This window comes from Delphinapterus leucas, chromosome 6, assembly GCF_059928025.1.
Source record: "Delphinapterus leucas isolate spDelLeu-1000000601 "Yukka" chromosome 6, BTC_Dleu_Yukka2, whole genome shotgun sequence".
Classification (NCBI taxonomy): domain Eukaryota; kingdom Metazoa; phylum Chordata; class Mammalia; order Artiodactyla; family Monodontidae; genus Delphinapterus; species Delphinapterus leucas.
In genome coordinates this window covers 45,195,867-45,216,373 of record NC_143134.1, presented here as the reverse complement: position 1 = coordinate 45,216,373, position 20,507 = coordinate 45,195,867, and the positions used below count along the sequence as shown (strand labels likewise).

The 20,507-nt window shown below is 42.0% G+C and overlaps 2 protein-coding genes across 4 annotated transcripts in view; both read right to left on the bottom strand.

Annotated features, from left to right (window-relative positions):
• The window catches only part of LOC149748930 (uncharacterized), a 214,871-nt gene extending 202,496 nt beyond the window's left edge, over positions 1-12,375 (bottom strand). For both annotated transcript variants that reach the window (XM_089913106.1, XM_089913105.1), the window contains exon 1: positions 1-12,375. This exon is cut by the window's left edge and continues 20,067 nt beyond it. The gene's annotated coding sequence lies outside the window, so the exon portion shown is untranslated.
• Positions 12,374-20,507, bottom strand: part of APTX (aprataxin) — a 26,299-nt gene continuing 18,165 nt past the window's right edge. For both annotated transcript variants that reach the window (XM_022551687.3, XM_089913103.1), the window contains one exon: positions 12,374-20,507. In XM_022551687.3, the coding sequence (XP_022407395.1) occupies positions 20,353-20,507 (155 nt within the window). In that variant the 3' untranslated portion in view covers positions 12,374-20,352.

Sequence of the window (20,507 nt, the reverse complement as noted above, 5' to 3'; positions counted from 1 at the left end):
AAACTCATTCATGTGCTACATGACTCTGAGATTCAACGTCTCACTAATTCAGAGAAGAGCCTCAGTCAAAGAAACTAAATAAAAGAGGAAATAAAGGAAGAGGTGAATCCACATATACTGGGGTCAGTGATGTTTTCACATCTTCAGAGAACTTAGAGAAAGTTTTTAAATCCAGCAGTAAAGAGAAATAGATTCTACACAGACACTGGGTCCAAAGGATCAGAAAGAGGAAGTGTAAAGAACAAGCCTTAACCTCAAGCCACAATCCTTCCAACCTCAGCAAGACCTAGGAGGGGTAATCATGGGCAACAAAGAATGGGGGAGTGATGAGTAGGGAAGGGACAAAGATTCCATGGTTAAGGAAATAAAGCTGGATACTGTGTCAGTTTGCCTCAGCTTCACAGAAGCCTCATACAAGCTTGGCTAGATGAAATGGTAGTAGGGAAGAGAACGGAGGAGAAGTGGGGAGGAAAAGGAGAAGAAAAAGAAGGAAGAATAAAGAAATTCTACAAAATAATATTAATGAAAATTGTGGTATGAGTTTAGTAACAAACAGCTCAATAGTAGTGGAATAGGGAGTCCATAATAGACTCACGTATGTATTAAAATTTAGCTCACCATAAATGTGGTATTTCAAGTGAATAAGAAACGAACCCTTGTTTAATAAATGAGTTGTAGTATTTAGCTAAAAATTGAAAAAATAAACACGGATCCCTACCCACACTATACCACAAAATAAATGCCAATGTAATAAAGACCTAAAGTCAAAAACAAAAGTATAAAAGTACCAGAAGAAAATATGAGAACATATGGATGAGGAAGGCCTACTTAAGCAAAATATAAAATTTAGAAACAATGAAGAAAAAAGAAAGAATGCCTGATTTGGCTACATAATTTTAAACCTCTGTATGATGAGAGACACCATAAACAAAGTTAAAAGGTCTAAATTTGTTAAGTATTTGCAAAATAAGTAACAAATATGTCAAGAACAAAAAGAGAGGTAACCCAATTTTTTTCATGTGCAAAGGAACATTGACAGAGACTGTTCAATATCTCCAATTCTCATTCTGTGCTGCTTCTATAATAATAAAATTTTATTATTTAATTGGGCATGTAGTTACACAAAATAAAGATTATATTTCACAACCTCCCTAGAGCTTAGTCACCTATGGCATGTGAATGAATGCTGGCCATGGAGTTATAGAGAAGGGTCATGAAGGAGGGTCCAGGAATTTTCTTAAGAAACAGTATGTTTGGGTCCTTGACTCTACATCCTACTGCCCAGAGTGCAGATGCTTCCATCTTAGACCTGAGGTCAAGGTGAGGAGTTGGATTTGAACAGGAAGAGGGATCCCCTTATCCTGTGGAAGGAAGTCAGGAATTGTATGCATGTAGACGAGCGGTAGTGAGGGGGATGGAAAGTGAGCAAGATAATTCTTACTGGCCTCAGTTTTTTGATCAAGTAGGAGAAAACATAGTCAGCTAAGAGTAAGGTAAGTGAGAACTTAAGGACAGTGGTAGTGACATCGAATATTTATTGAAGACGATGAAGGAGGAACCTGACAACAGCCAATCAACAGAATGAAAGGAGAGTGCTGAGAGCCCAACAAGGGTTCAAGGCCATAGATGTGGGGGGGTGCCAATCTGCAAGGTTTATTCCAAGATCTACTGATATTTTTTTCCAACATTGATTAACTAATCTGAAGATAGGAGTAAAGGAAGCAAATTGTGGCACTGATCCAGGGTTGGGATACAGTAGAGTGGGATGAGCAGTAGGATAAAAATATTTGTGGGAGAATATTTTAGGTGATCAAACATGAGGGTTCATGGAGAAGAAACAAAGCCCAAGATGGGACCAATAAACTGGGAGGAAGTGGAAAGAGCAAGGGACTGGAAATCTTGATGCTGAAAAACAGAGACAGTAGAAATGAAACTATGAAAAAACTGAGGGCTGGGATCAGGATACTTGAGTTTTACTTGAGTCTTCTAAAATGGAGGTGTTCTAGAAGAAGGCAAGTTCCAGAATATGACCGTGCAATAGACAAGAGAAGTATAGCACAGTGGTTAAAAGCATGGGCTTTGAAGCCAGAGAGAATTTCTGTCATTAGTTTTATTATTTATCTTCACTTAGCCTTGGTTTCTTCATCACACCTAATTAACAAGATTGTTGTGAGGATTAAAATAATTTACTTAAAGAGCTTTGTTCAGTGCCCAACACATACCAAGCTCTCAATAACTGATCATTTTTAAAAAGCAAAAAAGAGAAAAAACACACAGACACCCTACTATTCTGCCTACTATTAAAGAAGATGCACAACACATTATTGGGTAGAAAAAGGTACTACCTTTAATACTGATGCTAATTTTGCTTATGGGCAGCAAACATTTCCAAACTGTAAGCAAACGTCTAATAAAAAAACAGTGAATAGCCTAATCCAGTTACGGGCTCTTCCTTTTCCTTGATTGAAAATGTCTTTAAAAGTAAGTGCTTGTTGGGGCTTTCCTGGTGGTGCAATGGTTAAGAGTCCGCCTGCCGAGGCAGGGGACGCGGGTTCGTGCCCCGGTCCGGGAAGATCCCACATGCTGCAGAGCGGCTGGGCCCGTGAGCCATGGCCGCTGAGCCTGCGCGTCCGGAGCCTGTGCTCCGCAACAGGAGAGGCCACAACAGTGAGAGGCCCGCGTATCGGGAAAAAAAAAAAAAAGTGCTTGTTATGGTGAGCAGTACTTCAGTAGGGTGTGCCTATTACAATTAATTAAGTCAGCAATTACAGCAGAAACTCATCCCGTTCAACTAAGCCAATATTTTGAAAAGAAGCATTTTTAAATGAAAGAAAAAAGAACCTATTTCCAGATAACAAGTAAAAAATGATCATAAGTAAACAGATAACATAGCCAGTGTGACTGGAGATGGAAGAATTATTCTTGGTAAAGCTGGAGAGGATGTCAGAGTTACCTAATGCAGTCAGCATCTTCAGTATCAGAGAGCTTTCCCTACTCCATATGCCCTTATCACACCTCCCTCACTCTGTAAATTATTACATGAAGTGTGGGAAACGTATACCTGTATATCAAAGATAGGAAGTAAACCACCTCAGCAGATGCAGTTGGAGAACAGATAGAGCCCCTGGTGTGGGCTAAAGGAATAACTGCAGACTTGTGATCTTTTAGTTATGTTTGAGTGCACATGGTTTGCTCTGTGATATACCCAAATCCTTTTAACTCAAATGGCTTTAGGCCACACAGCCAAAAGGCAATGCCTGATATTTGGTGCCTAGTACATAGTAGGTATTCAACGAATGTTAAAAGCCATTTGCTTATTTATGCAGCCAACATTTATTGAGTACCTAATATGTGCCAAACATTGTTCTAGACATTAGAAATAGAACAAACACATTTTTTAAATTTTGTTTTTATTTTGGTGTTTTTTTTGCATTATAAATGTAATACACGATTGTTGCACAAAATGAAACAACACAAAGATGTATCAAAATTTTCTTTGTTGTCAAATATGGGATCAGCTATTTTAAATGTTCCATGAACATATGGCGGGAGTATATCTTTTCTCTATTCAAAGGATGTGAGTCTTTCTCCTCTATACATGAGTGCACACCTGGGTGCTCACATGTTCACGCACGCGCACACACACACACACGTTTACTTATTGTAGCATTCAATTCCTTTATATCCTTACTTATTCTTTGCCTCCTGGAGATGTCCAATTTTGATATATACATACTAAAATCTCTCACTATCATTATTTTATATATCCCACCAGTCAATAAAAATTAAGATTAAACAACCATACAACAATGAATTGAGAGGCAAGAGCTAAAGTCCTTTGTTAAGCATCAAATGAATCAGAAAAACATTAAACGAATTCTGTCAATAGAACTGTCTATAGCTAAGTACACTGTGAATTAAGTTAGAAGATTTTTTTCTTCAGAAAAATGCTCTTTCTGTTGATGTCAAATTAAATTCCTCAAGCACAAGAACTACGTATCAGATCATTTACCTCTTCCCAGTCTGCGAGTCATAATTATTTCCCTTGGCTTATTGTTAATGTGGGCTTTTGTACAGTTGAAAAGGACTGTGCAATTATGTAATTCTGTTAAAAAGACAAAAATTAGCTTTTTCTCTCAAGAAACAGAAGCCATATGAATACAGTGATGAGAAACTAAAAAGCAATTCAGAAACCATTTTAATTACAGTACAAAGTCCAAAGTATCTGCCTGCATCGTTCATCTTCAAAGGTCTTTTGCTTTTCGTTTTGATAACTCCTCCTCAGATTTTAAAGGAGTAGATAAGGTGAAAAACACAATTATATTATGTGTATAGAGTAGCCCCATCCAGGAAAAAATGAGCCACAGAAGGAGAGAGGATGCCCTGTTGACTGTCCTTGCTATTAGTCACATTGGTTTAAAACCTCACAGGTTTTGTAGGGATAGAATACACAGAAAACAGGAGGAAAGGACCCAGAAGGTGGATACCATGATAATGATAGGTGTTTACAATTATACAAAATGTTTACTTTCCTTAGTCACCACAAATGAGTTGGAGTGTTAATCCGTACCTGGCCAAGTGACTGAAAGTTTAATCTTAAAGTTGACTGTTGCTCCAAACAATTGTGAAGTGAATTCACCTAAAATGGTCATGTGTCAGATTATTTTTCCACTTTAAAAACATAATAGTTTATTAATTAATATAGAAACTACCCTTCTAGCTCCTATCTTTGGAGGAGGAGCTAAATTATTTCCTTTCTCAAAATTCTTTTGAATTAAAAGTGACTTCTTTTGCCAAGAATGTTTACTTGGTCCTAAGATATATTTGGCATCTACCAAAATGAATCTTTTCTTAACCTGCTCACCTAAGCCGGCTGCCACTGAGCAAGGGAGGTGGAAAGGGCAGGAGAGAAGAGAGAACCTGCATGTTGTATAGTTTCTTACATCAGAAAAGAAACCAAGAATTCCAATGAATAGATTAGACCAAATCTACAAGAAAGTGTCCTTAGAAGACAACTATTTGCCATAATCATCATAGTTATTTAGTGACCATATACCAAGTGTTTAACTGTCATTATTTTACAGCAATCCTACAAGGTAGACCTATTGTGTCTCTATTTTACAGGTGAGAAATCTGAGGATCAGAGAAGTTAAACAACTTGCCAGTGTCACACAGTTGCTAAGTGGTAGATCTGGCATTTGAACCCAGCGACTAGGATGTGGGTTGTTTTGGTTAACACGAAAGACTAAGAAAAATCAGTACTGGTCATTGAGGATAGAAAAGGTACAGGTATTTTGCCAAGAGGTGATGTTAAAATCACTTTTAGACTGGCGGCCCTGGAGCACCGAGGATATTATGGGGCCCCTTCCTCACTGCCCAGCGTCTGGTCATCCAAGTCCAGTCCTGGTGGGTTTCCCAGCAAGCTGCACTCACCCGCCGCAGTCCAGCATGATGCCCTGGTCCATCCAGGCGGAGCAGCAGCCAGCAGGTGTAGTCTTCGTTGTCCAGATCTTGCAAAGCCCGGGTCCCTGCGATGAGCAAGCAGCTCCTGCTCTCTGAGAAGACCTCTCTGAGCCCTCCATGACTCCAAACCCCAGGGAGGTGCCCACACCACCACTACTACCACCACCCTGGCAACTCCTGCCCCAGGTCGTCCCCAACACCAAACCCTGGCGAGGGGGTGAGGGGACCTCAAAGTCTCCAGCGGGAGCCTGGGGGAGGGCTTGGGGCTTACCCTCCTCTAACCCCAGCCATCTGGGACCCAGGACGCCCTCCTGGTCACGGTCTCCTCCGTTCCCCACCTCCTCTGGCTTGAGCCCCTATGGGCAGCCTCTGGCCTACACCAACAAGCCAAGGATGCCTCAGAGCCCCAGGGGCGTTCTCATGGTGAGGATCCTGGCTCGGCTCCTTCCCCCCACTCAGTGCAAAGACGTGGCTCTGCTATCTCAGCCCATCTCCATGGGAGGAGAGGGGAGGGAGGAAGTGGGCAAGAGCTTCACATGGGCTGAGGCGCAGCCCCGGGCCCCTACCCTGCCCACTCTCCTCCGCCCCCTCCTGGGGGACTTGGTCCACACCTGCCTGGTACCTACTTCCAGGCAGGCCCGTCCATTTCACCTCGTCGCTGGGGGGAAGAAAAGGAAATTTAAATCCAGGGGGCCAGGCCCTGTACTGGACACTTTAGATACTTTATTTCACTTACTTCTCACTGTTTTAACACCTGATTTTACCATAAAGGAAACTGAGACTCCAAAAAACCAGCCAGAGCAGGGAGGATCCAAACAGCCAAACATGCTGGGTCTCTCTACTCTGCCCTTTCCACCTCCCCTTGCTCAGTAGCAGCAGAGGTTTTACTGGAGTAAGTCATTTTTCAGCTATACTTTCACCTTTCTCTGTTCACAGGGTTAGAAGGGAAGGATGGAGATGGGAAGCACATGCTTTTATGAAGGGGACTAAGGGAAGAAGTCAGGTTGTTCAAATAAGATGCCCCAGCCTTCACACTCATTGCCTTCAGCTCAGCCAGGTTTGGTCATTCTCAACTTGCCTTCTAACATACTTTGACTGAACGTTACGGCTCAGTAACCGGTTTAAGGGAGATGTTCTGTGTGAATACGCAAGGAGGCACCTGGACATAAGGGAAGAGTTCTAGCTTCTAATTCCCTATTCTCCACCCACTACCTTGGTCTGGGACAGAACCATTCTGAGTTTTTTTTGTTTTGTCTTGTTTTGTTTTTTGGCTGTGCTGCACGGCTTGCGAGATCTTAGTTCCTCCCGACAAGAGATTAAACCCAGGCCACAGTAGTGAAAGCACAGCGTCCTAACCACTGGACTGCCAGGGAATTCCCAGAACCACTCAAGCAAATTGAAACTAAATTCCTCAAGCAAAGTGAAACTGAACCCACCTACCTTATGGCATTGCTGCCAAGGTTGGTGACTGTCAAAAAGGGAGCCTCAGTGCTGTTTATTTAGTGCCTCCCTCTATACCCAGCAGACCATATTTCCAGACCCCAGAGGAGGGGAAAAATCTTATCTTGAAGAGACCAGTCTCTATTTCTCAGGGCAAACCCAGCTTGAGAATTCCTTTTGTCCCCAAAGACATGCCTGTCCTCACTGCTCTCCCACACACCTGGGCAGCCTAACGCTCCCTATGCCCATCTCCCTTTCACAAATGAGTTGTCATCTCTTTCTCAAAAAGTAGACTCCACTCTGGTATTCCTCCCACCACCAGTAACTGGAAAACAAGCTCTGCCTTTACAGAACAGTATGCTCAGCAGGTCAGCCTGGCAAACTGGAGTTTCAAAAAGGATTCCTGGAGGATTTTGCAGTGTTTTGGAGAGTGCCTCTGGGCAGATCACACACTGTGACAAGTTCTTTCCAAATTGTGACAATTCAATCATGCCTTCTACAAAGGACTGACTTTTTACACTTAACATGGGTGGCGGCTGCCCTTGCTCATTTTCCCCAAAATCTTGAAGTGAGCTTGGGACAGCGATACGGAGGCAAATGCGTGGCTTTCTGAACACTGCTTCCGTTCTATGGCACCTGTGAACTGGCAGACAGGCACAGGCAAGAGGTGAGGGGCCTCTGCTGAAGGTTATGCTGGAGTTAGAAATGTTTGTGCACACTGAGCCCAGGAAGGCAGCAGCTTCCAAACCCCACCCCCGCCAACTGTCAGAGGAAGAAAAACAAAACAGCTGGAGGGGGAGTGGAGGTTTCTCACTCTAGTCTCCCTAATTTACATGGCTTGCTGCTAGCAGTTGTATTCTTTTCCCTTGAAATTTCTTCTAATTATAGATTCTCATTATCAGAGAAGTGGGGCATTGGAAGGGGAGGAAAGAGATGCTTATTTTATATTAAAAAATTTCCCCATCAGATAATGCTTTAAACCTTTTAACAGGGGCTTCCCTGGTGGTGCAGTGGTTAAGAATCCACCTGCCAATGCAGGGGACACGGGTTCGAGCCCTGGTCCGGGAAGATCCCACATGCCGCGGAGCAACTAAACCCGTGCACCACAACTACTGAGCCTGCACTCTAGAGCCCACAAGCCACAACTACTGAGCCCACGTGCCACAACTACTGAGCCTGCATGCCACAACCACTGAAGCCCACATGCCTAGAGCCCAAGCCCCACAACAAGAGAAGCCATCACAATGAGAAGCCCACGCACCGCAACGAAGAGTAGCCCCCGCTCACCGCAACTAGAGAAAGCCACGCGCAGCAACAGACCCAATGCAGCCAAAAAATAAATAATTAAAAAAAAAATCTTGTAACAGGACATTCACCAAAAAAAAAAAAAGAATCTAGACACAGACCTTACACCTGTCACAAAAATTAAATCAAACTGGATCATAGACCTAAATATAAGATACAAAACTAAAACTCCAGGAAGATAACATGGGAGAAAATCTAGGTGACAATGGGTTTGATGATGACTTTATAACAGGAGTGGGGGCAGGGGGAGTGGCGGGGATGAATAATAAGTTGCACTTCATTAAAACTAAAAATCCTTTAACTGGGGACAAAATTTTTTGTTGCACAAATAGAACTGAAATGCAAATTCCTATCTGAAGGAGAGAATACTGGGGTTTAAAATCACAGTAAAGTATAAAAGACTAATGGCATATCCTTGCCTAGGTCATATTGTTTTGTTGCTGTGATACAGGTAGGGAGAAAGGAGATGAGAGCACCCGAATACAACTACTCATTTATAAGAAAATACTCATAAGAAATGTGACATGTACAAGGAACAAAGTCTTATTCTAGGGATAAACGTACCACTTCCACTTTAGCATCTTGAACATATGGCTTCTCAGTGGACACAAGGAAATCTGATGGTTCAGGTCTTAAAATTAGATTAAATATTTCCTTGTTATCAACAGCCAAGGCAGTCTCCGTAAGTCTCAGATCCAATCCTAAGTCTCAGATCCAATCCAGCAATCAATTCATAGCAGTAAATATTTTCATTATTTAAAAAGTTCAATCATGAAAGTAACTAACAAATGCAAGAACTACTTTTCTGAAAAATATCACTTTATAATATAAGCAAACATTCAGCAAATGCGATCAAGAAAAAAGGAAGAAACACAAAATGCAAGATATGAGAAATGGAAAGAAAACAACAGAAATCAAAATTTCCCCCCCAAAAAAGATGACGTATATAATCTTTGCTTTCAACTCTCAAAAATTATTAAAGGGGGTCCAGGTCACATCAGGGAGAGTAACCCTTCTCCAAAATCTCCTCTTCCCTTCCCTAATTCTCCCGACCACTCAAAAAAGCTCCCACTTCCCAAATGACTCAAGGTCTTCTCCAAATGTTCACCTCCTGTATATTCTTTCTCTTCCTCCCTTTTCACTGTGTAGTTTGGTTTAGCTTCTCTGACTTCTTTTTGTTGCCTCTCCACTTCTCTCATTACTTGAATTCTCTACCACAAAGGATATCTGAAGCCAAAGTCCTGACCATTCTCCTCCTGATTTTCAGGTCCTATTTGCTCCTCCACTTCTCCTGATCTTTATGTCTGAAGTTTGGCTTCCAGGCCACAAAGCACTCACACATGAACTAACCTATAAACTTTATCTCCCATTCGCACCTCATCAAAAATGTTTCCTGGAGTCCAAGTGAACACTGAAAAAGTAGCCCTCAGGAACCAAGAGGGTTCACTCCCAGAACTCAAGGATGGTTCAATATTTGGAAACCTAATATAACATGCCACATCAACATAACACAAGGGAAATCATGGGACTTCAATGGCTGCTGAAAGACATTTGTAAATACAAATAGGAAGTTGCTGTGTACAACAATTTTGAACAAAATGTAGTTGATATCTCTGTGAAAGAAACAGAGATTGAGGCTGTGGGCAAACAGAGAAAATCTAGTCTTCTTATCTAGTGATAGGGAAATCATCCAGAACATGAATTACCTTCATCTGTGTCATTCTCAGGCCCAATTGAACCTGTTAAAGGCTTGGAATTTGGACTTGCAGGATGTCTTTCCATCTATAGAGGACTGGAGAAGTGATATGACTTGTTAAAATTATTAGCCATTTTTGGCTTTATCAGTTATTAATATAAATTAACTGAATGTTGATTGCATTCCCTTGTGACCTATTACTTTTTTTAAATAAAACTTGGTTTTTCTCACATTCCCAAAAACATATTCACTGTAGCTAATTAGAAATATTCATAACATAATGAAATTTATGTTACCCACATTCTCAACATCCAGAAAAAACCACTAATTAACATTTTAGCATATATTCTCCCACCATGAGTTTGGGAATATAAGCATTCTTGGTGTTTAATAAAGACTTAACTTTGTCACTGGTGTTAAAACAATCACTTCTGTGTCCCAAATGACTCAATGGGATATCAGAGGCTACTAGACTAAAGAATTTTAACAGACTCTTGAGGCAAGAGTTTAAACATTTGTCTGCCCGCAAAACACAGTATTAGATGTTTTCCCATTGATAGCAGAGTTAATTTCTGTATGTGGTTTGGAAAAATGCCCTACCAGATGGTTCAAAATAATCAGGGTCAAAGGGATATACATACACACACACGCACAACAGCTGAGAACCTCTGCCCTAAGAAATCGATAGATAATTGATGTGTATGAAAATGTATGTACGGTGAGAGACTCCATAGTTTTCACCTCTCAGAACCTTGTGTGACTCCTTCAAACTGTCAGGAGCCCTGGTTTGTAAAGTTCTTTCCAGCTCTAATATTCTGGTACTACCTGAGGTTGGGGCACTTATTCTGCCTGTTTAGAAGAGAGAAGCATTGAAAGAGCTGGAGGACAGAGGTGAAGCTAGGTTCTTTTATCAGAAAGAGGCTTTGGGGGAAACTGGCCCATGAAAAATGCACACACAGCCCTTTACCTTCTCTGTGGATCACCATCTCACTTTGACAGTACTTCCTCTAATATCGAACCACCAGAGAATTAACAATTAAGTCAATGTAAAAATGATGCCACTTTTCAAAGATATGCCCAGCAGAAATGTCTGTTCCCAGTGCTGCTTCCGGGTATACCTGTGATGGGAACAAGAGTTACTAACCTTGGGGTCAACTTAAGAAATGGGAGGAAACGAGATAGCATATTTTTCAATGCCTACCATGCACTTGACATGTCCAAGACCCTCCACTGTCAAGTGCCAGAATCAGACCTCCACCATGGCTCTAACCAATTTTAGAGTCTATTTAATCTCCAAGCCAAATGACCTCCTCTATCAATCATGTAATGTTTTATATTCTTACCTACACCCTGGTTTTCTGTCAAACTTCTATATTAATTAGGAGACCAGTTAAACACACATAAACCTTATTTTTAAAACCCCTCTATATTTTATTTTAAAACACTGATTCTAAAATATAAAAGAGTTACATAAAACTTCTTCCCCCTCCCCCCCGCCGCAAAAAAAGGACAAATTAAGACTTTATTATTCAAATGCTGCCATCTGGTGGTCAAAGATAATAATCCCCCTAAAAATAGATACTTCATAGAAAAGGTATGGAAAACCCCCAATAGCCTTTATCACCTTGTTTGTTAGCAAAGACTGATAATCTGGAATGTTAAGTGGGAAAATATGAACATTTTTATGTTCCACTAATTCCGATCCATAACAGATACTATGCTCACAGAAATGCAAATCAAAACCACAATGAGGTATCACCTCACACCAGTCAAAATGGCCATCATCAAAAAATCTACAAACAATAAATGCTGGAGAGGGTGTAGAGAAAAGGAACCCTCTTGCACTGTTGGTGGGAATGTAAATTGATACAGCCACTATGGAGAACAGTATGGAGGTTCCTTAAAAAACTACAAATAGAACTACCATACGACCCAGCAATCCCACTACTGGGCATATACCCTGAGAAAACCATAATTCAAAAAGAGTCATGTACCAAAATGTTCACTGAAGCTCTATTTACAATAGCCAGGACATGGAAGCAACCTAAGTGTCCATCAACAGATGAATGGATAAAGAAGATGTGGCACATACATACAATGGAATATTACTCAGCCATAAAAAGAAACAAAATTGAGTTATTTGTAGTGAGGTGAATGGACCTAGAGTGTCATACAGAGTGAAGTAAGTCAGAAAGAGAAAAATACCGTATGCTAACACATATATATCGAATCTAAGAAAAAAAAAAAGGTCATGAAGAACCTAGGGGTAAGACGGGAATAAAGACACAGACCTACTAGAGCATGGACTTCAGGATATGGGGAGGGGGAAGGGTAAGCTGTGAAAAAGTGAGAGCGTGGCATGGACATATATACACTACCAAATGTAAAATACATAGCTAGTGGGAAGCAGCCGCATAGCACAGGGAGATCAATCAGCTAGGTGATTTGTGACCACCTAGAGGGGTGGGATAGGGAGGGTGGGAGGGAAGGAGACGCAAGAGGGAAGAGATATGGGAACATATGTATATGTATAACTGATTCACTTTGTTATAAAGCAGAAACTAACACACCATTGTAAAGCAATTATACTCCAATACATTAAAAAAAATTAGAAACTAAAAAGTAAAACTAACAAAAAACATTTGTTATTATAAATAACAATGGAATTTAGTATGCTATTATACCCTCAGACCTACTGTAGGACATGCTGTTCTTTGCTGTTCCACTTGTGGCAGGATTCATAGTTTTTCTAACAGGTACAGATCCCTATGACTGATACTGTGAGGAAATGTTATACTTGAGCTCCACTCTTATCTCTCTCAGGCATTTTTTGGAATTGTCTAAAATGTAAATACACACCGTCAGCCTCCAGCATGATACCAGGCACATAATAGAAACCCAATAAATGTTTCACTGTGAGTGGAGAAAAAACAAAATTTTATTGGGATCCTATTATGTTCCAGGTACACTGAATTTTATTGGGTACATGTCAGAGAACCAAAGAAAACAGCATCTGTTCTAGAGAACCTCATGGTCTGGTAAGAAACAGGGTCCCCATCCTGTAAGGTTGCACATTTGTGACCTACATGAGCCCCAGACTCAGGGGTGAGTGTGGGCTAAAAGCTTCCACCTGCAGAGGGTGCCTTTTACTCATTCACATGAGACATACACTAACAGCTTCTCAGGTTGGGTATTCAGATAGGGGTGCCTATTGGGGCCTTTCTCCAAAATCTTGGGTCTCTTCCCTAATGCCTGACAAGCTGGAGGGATCACATTTTAGTATTTTACCTATTTCCTCCCCTTGCTCTGTCATGAACATTTTATAGCTGATTCACTGTGTTATACAGCAGAAACTAACACAACATTGTAAAGCAATTATACTCCAATAAAGATGTTAAAAAAAAGGAAGGAAGGAAGGGAGGAAGGAAGGAAGGAAGGAAGGAAGGAAGGGAGGAAGGAAGGAAGGAAGGAAGGAAGGAAGGAAGAAAGGAAGAAAGGAAGGAAGAAAAGAAGGAAGGAATCAATACACACACACACACACACACACACACACAAGAATCCATCTGCTCAACTGGCTTTTCAGGCAACTCCCAAAGCCCCTTCCTCTGCCCTGGCCCTGGCCTCCTACCCCCAAAAGAGCAGCCAATGAAAGAGCAGCAATGAAAGAGCAGCCAATGAAAGAGCAGCAGAGCTGGTGGTCTACTAGTGAGCCAGGACATGGAGGTGCCTCAGGACCCTAGCAACTCTAGCCAGTGTTGTAAGAGTGCATCCTACAGCTTCTGGAGAAGTTTCTGCAAAAGGTCCTTAGCGAGAAACTATTCAATTTGAATATGATAGTTTTTCCTCCAATCAAGGCAAACAGTACAGGCTGGGGGTCGGGGCAGTGGGTTGTGTCAACTTTCAACCTGTAGCTGCCAGAAGCCCAGGATTGTCTGCCTCCGTTTTAGTCTTAGATCCCATGACAATGGCACAGGGCTAAGGGAGCTACCAGCATTTTGGAATGATTTGTGCAGTCCATGTGAGTGGTAAATATCTGTTGTTTTGCAACTTGCTCTTCCCTGTTCTGTGTAATTCTAGCGGGGCCATCAGTCCTGTGGCCCTCCACCCATCTCGCCTCAAGATGGTCCTGTTCCTCAAAATGGCCAGAGTACGTCTCCTCCTAAGAGATACAGTGATTAGTCCAGAGATGAGTATGTGACCTAAGCAGAAGACTCAGGGTCCTTTCTATACTTGGGCAGGAATGTCAAGGAAAAGGACTGTCCTCTCTCTCTTTCTGAGGCCCATGGCTATTTTTGTTGCTCCCTGGAGAGAGTCAACACAGGAAAGCAGAACTAGGAGATGGAAAAGGAAAGTTCTAATGATGTCATTTAAACCCCTAGATTCAGCTATGCCCTTTGCTCCCCACCATGGGTCCAGAATCAGCATAAACTGGGGCAGATGAAGACTTCTTTTAAAACTTACTTAACAGTTAAGGGCAAGGATGTAAAGAATCTCTGTATTTTAGAAAGCTCATCTGCCAATTTTGATCTTAGTAAAAAAAGGAGACCTTAGGGACACAGCAATAGAAGCTAACCAGCTGGAGCCTGAAGCAAGTTATAAGTCCCTCTTACTACTGGGAGGGACTTTAAGTATTATCTAGTCCAAAGCCCTGGTTTTAAATATGAGAAACCAAGACTGGAAGGGAAAAAGAACTTGCTGGAAAGAATACTCACTGAGGCCTCACAGGTCAGATGGGGTTAGTTTAGCAGAGAAGACCAGGATTGATGAGTGCTGTACCTGGGCCTTTCACATTCATACTTGTTTAATCCTCACAGTCAATCGGGGATTACACATTTTAACTCAATTTCACAGATGATAAAATTGAGTCCAGAGAGGTTAAATGACTACTCCAGTGTCACACAGCTAACATGTGACAGAGCTGAGCTTCAAATACAAACCTAAGCCTTTTTTTTTTTTTTTTTAATTTATTTATCTATTTTTGGCTGTGTTGGGTCTTCATTGCTGTGCGTGGGCTTTCTGTAGTTGCAGCAAGCGGGAGCTTCGCTTCGTTGCAGTGCACGGGCTTCTCATTGCGGTGGCTTCTCTTGTTGCGGAGCACGGGCTCTAGGCACATGGGCTTCATTAGTTGTGGCTTGCGGGCTCTAGAGCGCAAGGCCTAAGTCCTTTTATTCCTACTCTACCTTTAGATAAAGAAAATATGCAAGAAAAGAAACAAGTGGGATTTTTCACTGACGCCATTCCTTATTCTTAAATAAGATGTCAGTACCCTGAACGCATCTGGGAAGAGTCAAGAAGACTTCCAATACAGGCCAAGATCTGGTTTAAATTGCTAAATGAACCCTTTAAACCTCCAAGTCCCAGTTGCCTTCTAAAAAATGACAAAGTTGAAATAGATGGTCTCAAAATAAATTTGCAAAATGGAACAGGCAAAAGGAATTGAGTAGTGAGTGGCCCAGAATCCTAGAACTCCTTTCCCACTGCCCCATGCCCAGCCTGTTTCCTTCCCTGAGGTCTGGGTAGATAGCAACTGCCAAGAGAGGAACTCTCAGGCATTTGAGGATGTCACTGATTTGATGAGTCATTTCACAATTGCTTACGTATTGCTCACCTACCAGCCCCTCCCTGAGTTGGAAGCATCAGAACCCTACTCATTAGGAGACTCTAAGACCCAAAACTCATTCCTTGGTGGTAGCTTGTTTTTTGTTAAAAAAAAAAAGTTAACAGATTAAGATATAAATAATAGATTACTCCATTTCAGAGAGGCTAATGGACTTTGAGAGTCCTTTACTCCAGCTCCAACTTATGATTTGTTCAAAGCCTATTCTTCATGCCACCATTTAAGACATTCACTTGATCAGTTTCAGGTTCCAGTTCAGCTCTGTCACTTCTTATCTAACTTATCTTTCAGCAAGAGAAGAACTCAATTGTAAATGTGCCTTCTTGACTAGGGTTTAAAGTATCCATCCATATTCAACTGCTTTATTTTAATAAAACTGCTGTCTTGCCTGGCTATGATAGGGCCAAGATAAAAGAGGATAGTCCTAATGGAGAAAATACTACGACCTGGCATCACAAATGTGATTTACATGCTTTTGGTCTATTTTTTCATGCCAGAATGCCCTGTACCTTGAGAAGACTCCACCCAATTGCAATGCAATGATAAATCTGGGTTAAACAGGCAAAGAAAGGTAATTTTTTCTAGTGATAATGTCAACAATAGCCCACCTGGAGGAGGGGATGACATGGGGCCTATACACCTGAATATTCTGCATCCTTTTCCTGGCCCCTCCAAGTCATTATTTACGTTTGTTCTTCTAAAAGAGCTATTATTCAAGCTCACTGAGTAGCCTGGCTGAACAAAGAATTTAGAGGTGGCCACCTCACTTCCAAATTTTCCTTCATTATCTCTCACATATTATACTGTCTGTGATACAGTCTCTCCTTGGTTGCAGTTTATCAAATATTCTCATCTTGATTTTAATACTGATACGCTAAACTATATAACATTATTCATTAGGTGGAAAATTAAATTGAATCCTTCTGCAATATCTATTTCTTAAAGTTCACTGGGCACTTTATCTGAAATTTAGTTAAATGTTCTGTAATTCTCAAGTGTGTGCTGGCTGGGACCTCAGCAAAATCTCTGCCTTAGTTTAACAGTACAAGCTGCTACAAGCTGTACTCGGTCTTCAGTCTTGAGATACAATCATGGTGCAGATAATCGGTACAGTTTTCCCCTAGACATTCATTTTGGTAAAGCAGATTCAATGCCATTTATTCATTCATTCATTCATTCATTTACTTAGCCGTGCGGCATGTGGGGTCTTAGTTCCCCAACCAGGGATCAAACCCGCACCCCCTGCATTGGAAGTGTGGAGTCTTAACCACTGGACCACCAGGGAAGTCCCAATTCAATGCCTTTTAGATAGCTTATGATGAGTGTCAGCCAAGGTTCCCAAAGCCCTCAGACCCACTGAGGATTTCCCTGTTTCCCAAGACTCCTGCCTGAGTGTGGTGGCTAAACTGCAGCCAGCAAGCAGTTCCTGGGTCCGGATTCCAACTCCAGCCAGAGGCCCCCAGGATGTGTATGTACTAAAGGGCTGAGGAAGGAGCACTGAGACCAAAGGAAAGCATCCCAGAAACATCCTGGAGATGGGATCTGGCCCCTTGTCTTCCACAGTGATCGCAGACACCTCCTGAAATCCCAGACACATGATGAACCTTTTCACCAGAGCAGAGGTTCGTAAGTTGAGGTCCACCGACCACTAGGGAGTCTATGGAAGCACTTCAGGGACTTTATAAACTCCCTATTAATGTATATAAAATGTGTATATATACATTATCCTGGGCAGTAGGTTTGATGGCTTTCATCAATTTTTTTTTTAGCCACGCTGCACAGCTTGCAAGATCTTAGTTCCCCGGCCAGGGATTGAACCCGGGCCACCACAGTGAAAGCACCAAGTCCTAACCACTGGACCACCAGGGACTTCCCTATCACATTTTTTTTTAATCTAGTCTATGGAAGAGCTCTGTGGAAGTCTCCAAGTTGGCATTACTGGGACAGAGAGAGGCAGTTAGGCCAATTCTGTCACAGATGAGCCCTGAATCTCTGATATCTAGGCATATCCAATGTATGGGATGAAACTCCAGGAAATGTCACTGAACCTGCAGAGACCCTTAATGACCATCCCAAGTATGGCCTGGTCCCTGAAGGGACTATTCATCCCTGGATATCAAAGAGACAAACCCAGGAGAGGAAAAAACATATATGCTCTGAGTCTATGGCTAGCTACATTCATCAGGGTCCCAAGCCAAGCCTCTGAAACTGACCCCTGGGCAGGAAGAGGGGAATGGGAGCCATTGAAGAGGAGCAGTCATCAGCTCAACTTGGCTCCTAAGAACCTGGGGCCAGAGGGCCTCCCTCCAACCCCTGCAGAAAGGAAGGGCTGGTGGCTACAGCCAGTCACTCTCCCTCATCTAATGCCCAAGGTCTTCCTGGATCCTGAAATAACATTGACCCTGCAAAGGGAAGGAAGACCCATAACTGGCCCAGAAAGCCAACCAGAAAATACAGTATGTGCCCTGGCAAGACACAGCCTAATCTGGAAGCTTCAGAAATGCAAGGTGTTTTGAAGCCAAGGGCTGATTTATACTCTGGTTCTCAAATTTTAGTATGAATAAAGATCATCCTGAATGTTTGTTATATAGTGCTGATTCCTAGATCCAGGGGATTGTGATTCAATAGTTCTGGGGTAGAACCCAGGTATTTATATTTTTTAAAAGGAAACTAGTAATCCTGGTCTCAGGAGTCCATGGAGTATACCTTTAGAAAGAGAGTTTCTCTGGGTTCTAAGGCATCAGATGTGGAGAAGGGGATAGATCAAGTGAACCCTCTTTCCCAATCCCCACCATTCCCCCCACCAAAATAAAAGCAGAGCTTCCAGTTACCATTTATCGAGCCCTTCTCTGTGCCAGACACTATGCTAAATCTTTTACATGGATTATTCTATTTAATGCTTATAACCCTGAAGTTCAGGGAAAATAAGTAACTTGCCTAAGATCCCTCAGCTCTGAGTACCTGAGCCAGGATTGGAACCCAGATCTGAATCCAGAGTCTGTTCTTAACCAACAAGCCCATGATTCTAGAAAGAGTCATAGTGATAACACCAAAGGAAAAGCTATGAAGCCACATCCCCTCCACAGGGTCGAGGGAGAAGGCCATGGGCCACAGGGTAAGGAGGCAACCACTGCAGGAGAGGAAGCAGACAATTGGGCAGGCTCAAAGGTCCAGAGTTGAGCCAGACAGAAGGAACTATTATTGGATAAGGAACTATTTATGGATAAGCTGGGCTAGTAAGGACTACATTCCTGGAATGCAGAAGGAACAGAGGACAGAGACGAAAAATGGTGGACAAAGGGGCTTTAAAGGAAATGACCAGTCTCAGAGAAATCAACGAAAGCCATGGAAACTTTTGGTCAGCACAGGCCCAAGGCCCCTGCAGGTCTATGACCTCTGCTGGTTAGTACTACATTTTACTGTTCAGCTGAGAGGGAAAATATTGAGTTCAATGCACCAGAACCAAGACCAACTTTGGAGCCCAGGATCTTTTACAGATTCTTAGATCTTCATCCTTAAAGGGGCATAACAATAGTAGCTACCCCAGAGTTACATAGAGTAAGAAGTAAATGAGATCATTTGGATAGAGTACTTAACATAATACCAGAAATGAAGGAGCTGGACAAGCGTTAGCTGCTATAATCACTAATTACTACTAATTATGACTATACCCATGCTCACAAAAAAACCACTGTGGCATCTTGTTTATTTGTGAAAGACACAGGTCAAATGTGGTCTCTGTGGATTGAGGTTTTTCTCTCTTCAGAAAGAAGTTATTGTTAAGATGTTCTTTTCTTTTTTTACAAACAAGAGCAAAAAATGTCACACCGCCAAATAGATCAACAACTGATCAAAAATAATGTTTTAGACTTCCCTTCACCTTTAGTTTTGATGTTATCCAAAAAGTAACTTAATCCAACTGTTCCATCCAAATTTGTGCTGAGGGAAAGGTGAAGCAATGGGGCTCTGTGCAACTTTTCATTCAACAACTATCTTTTTGTGCATCAGAGCTGACTTTGTGACTATTAGCTGAACTCCTGATAGTCTTCAATTACCTGAGAGACCCCAAACAAATGAACTTTATTTTCAGACAACAGATCTGAGCAAGACACCAACAAGACTTGACAGTTGAACTGTGATGAACATATGGCTGAGTATCTCCATACCATCCAGCAACTCCTGATGTTAGAAGAAAACTCCATCCTTCTACCCCCTCACCTAGCCTGTTTGCTCAGAGTGATGGAGAACTGATGAGACAGACTTCCTGGGAAAAGGAGCATTTGGGTGGTTTGGGATAGAAAGCAATGAAGGGGACAGAAGAAACTAAGTCTCCCTATGAAGGAGGGAAAGACAGAGAATATTACAGACCAGATTAAGATCAGAGAACAAGACCAATCAGTGCCTTCGGGATAAATAAGAGACCATTCTGGCTGCTCTGATGAAAGGGTACCACCTGCCTCTGAGGAGGAAGGATAAATGTAAGAAACAGAAATATATAAGCAGCCCTCTGCCTCTATATCCTGTGTTTGATCAGTTTGAACATGGCTTTGCTCCCATTAGTCAGACCTGATGTGGCTCCTGGAGATGGTGGGCCAGGTCTATCTCAGCCACCCTCACCAGAGAACACATCCATGACAAACCCTAATTCCTAATTCCTGAACTATTCAAGTCACCCCATATTGTGGCCACTCAGGAATAGAACAAGCTTTGAAAAAAAACACTGCATGTTTTAATTCAAGAAATAAAAGTTCACACACAATCCAAAACAGGTGTCAGGAATTTGGTCTAAACAATCAGCCACACCTGCTGCAGAAGTTCAGGCTCCACAGAATCACTTTGGCCAGTGCTTCCTGAGATGCGCTTTCAGCTGAGGAATGGAAGGCAGCAGCTGCTGGCACTCATGACAACGGAGGGGCAGCTTCAAGAGCTCACACATCCCATCTTGGACAGTCACTCTGCCAGCCTCTTGTACCATCTCAATCACAG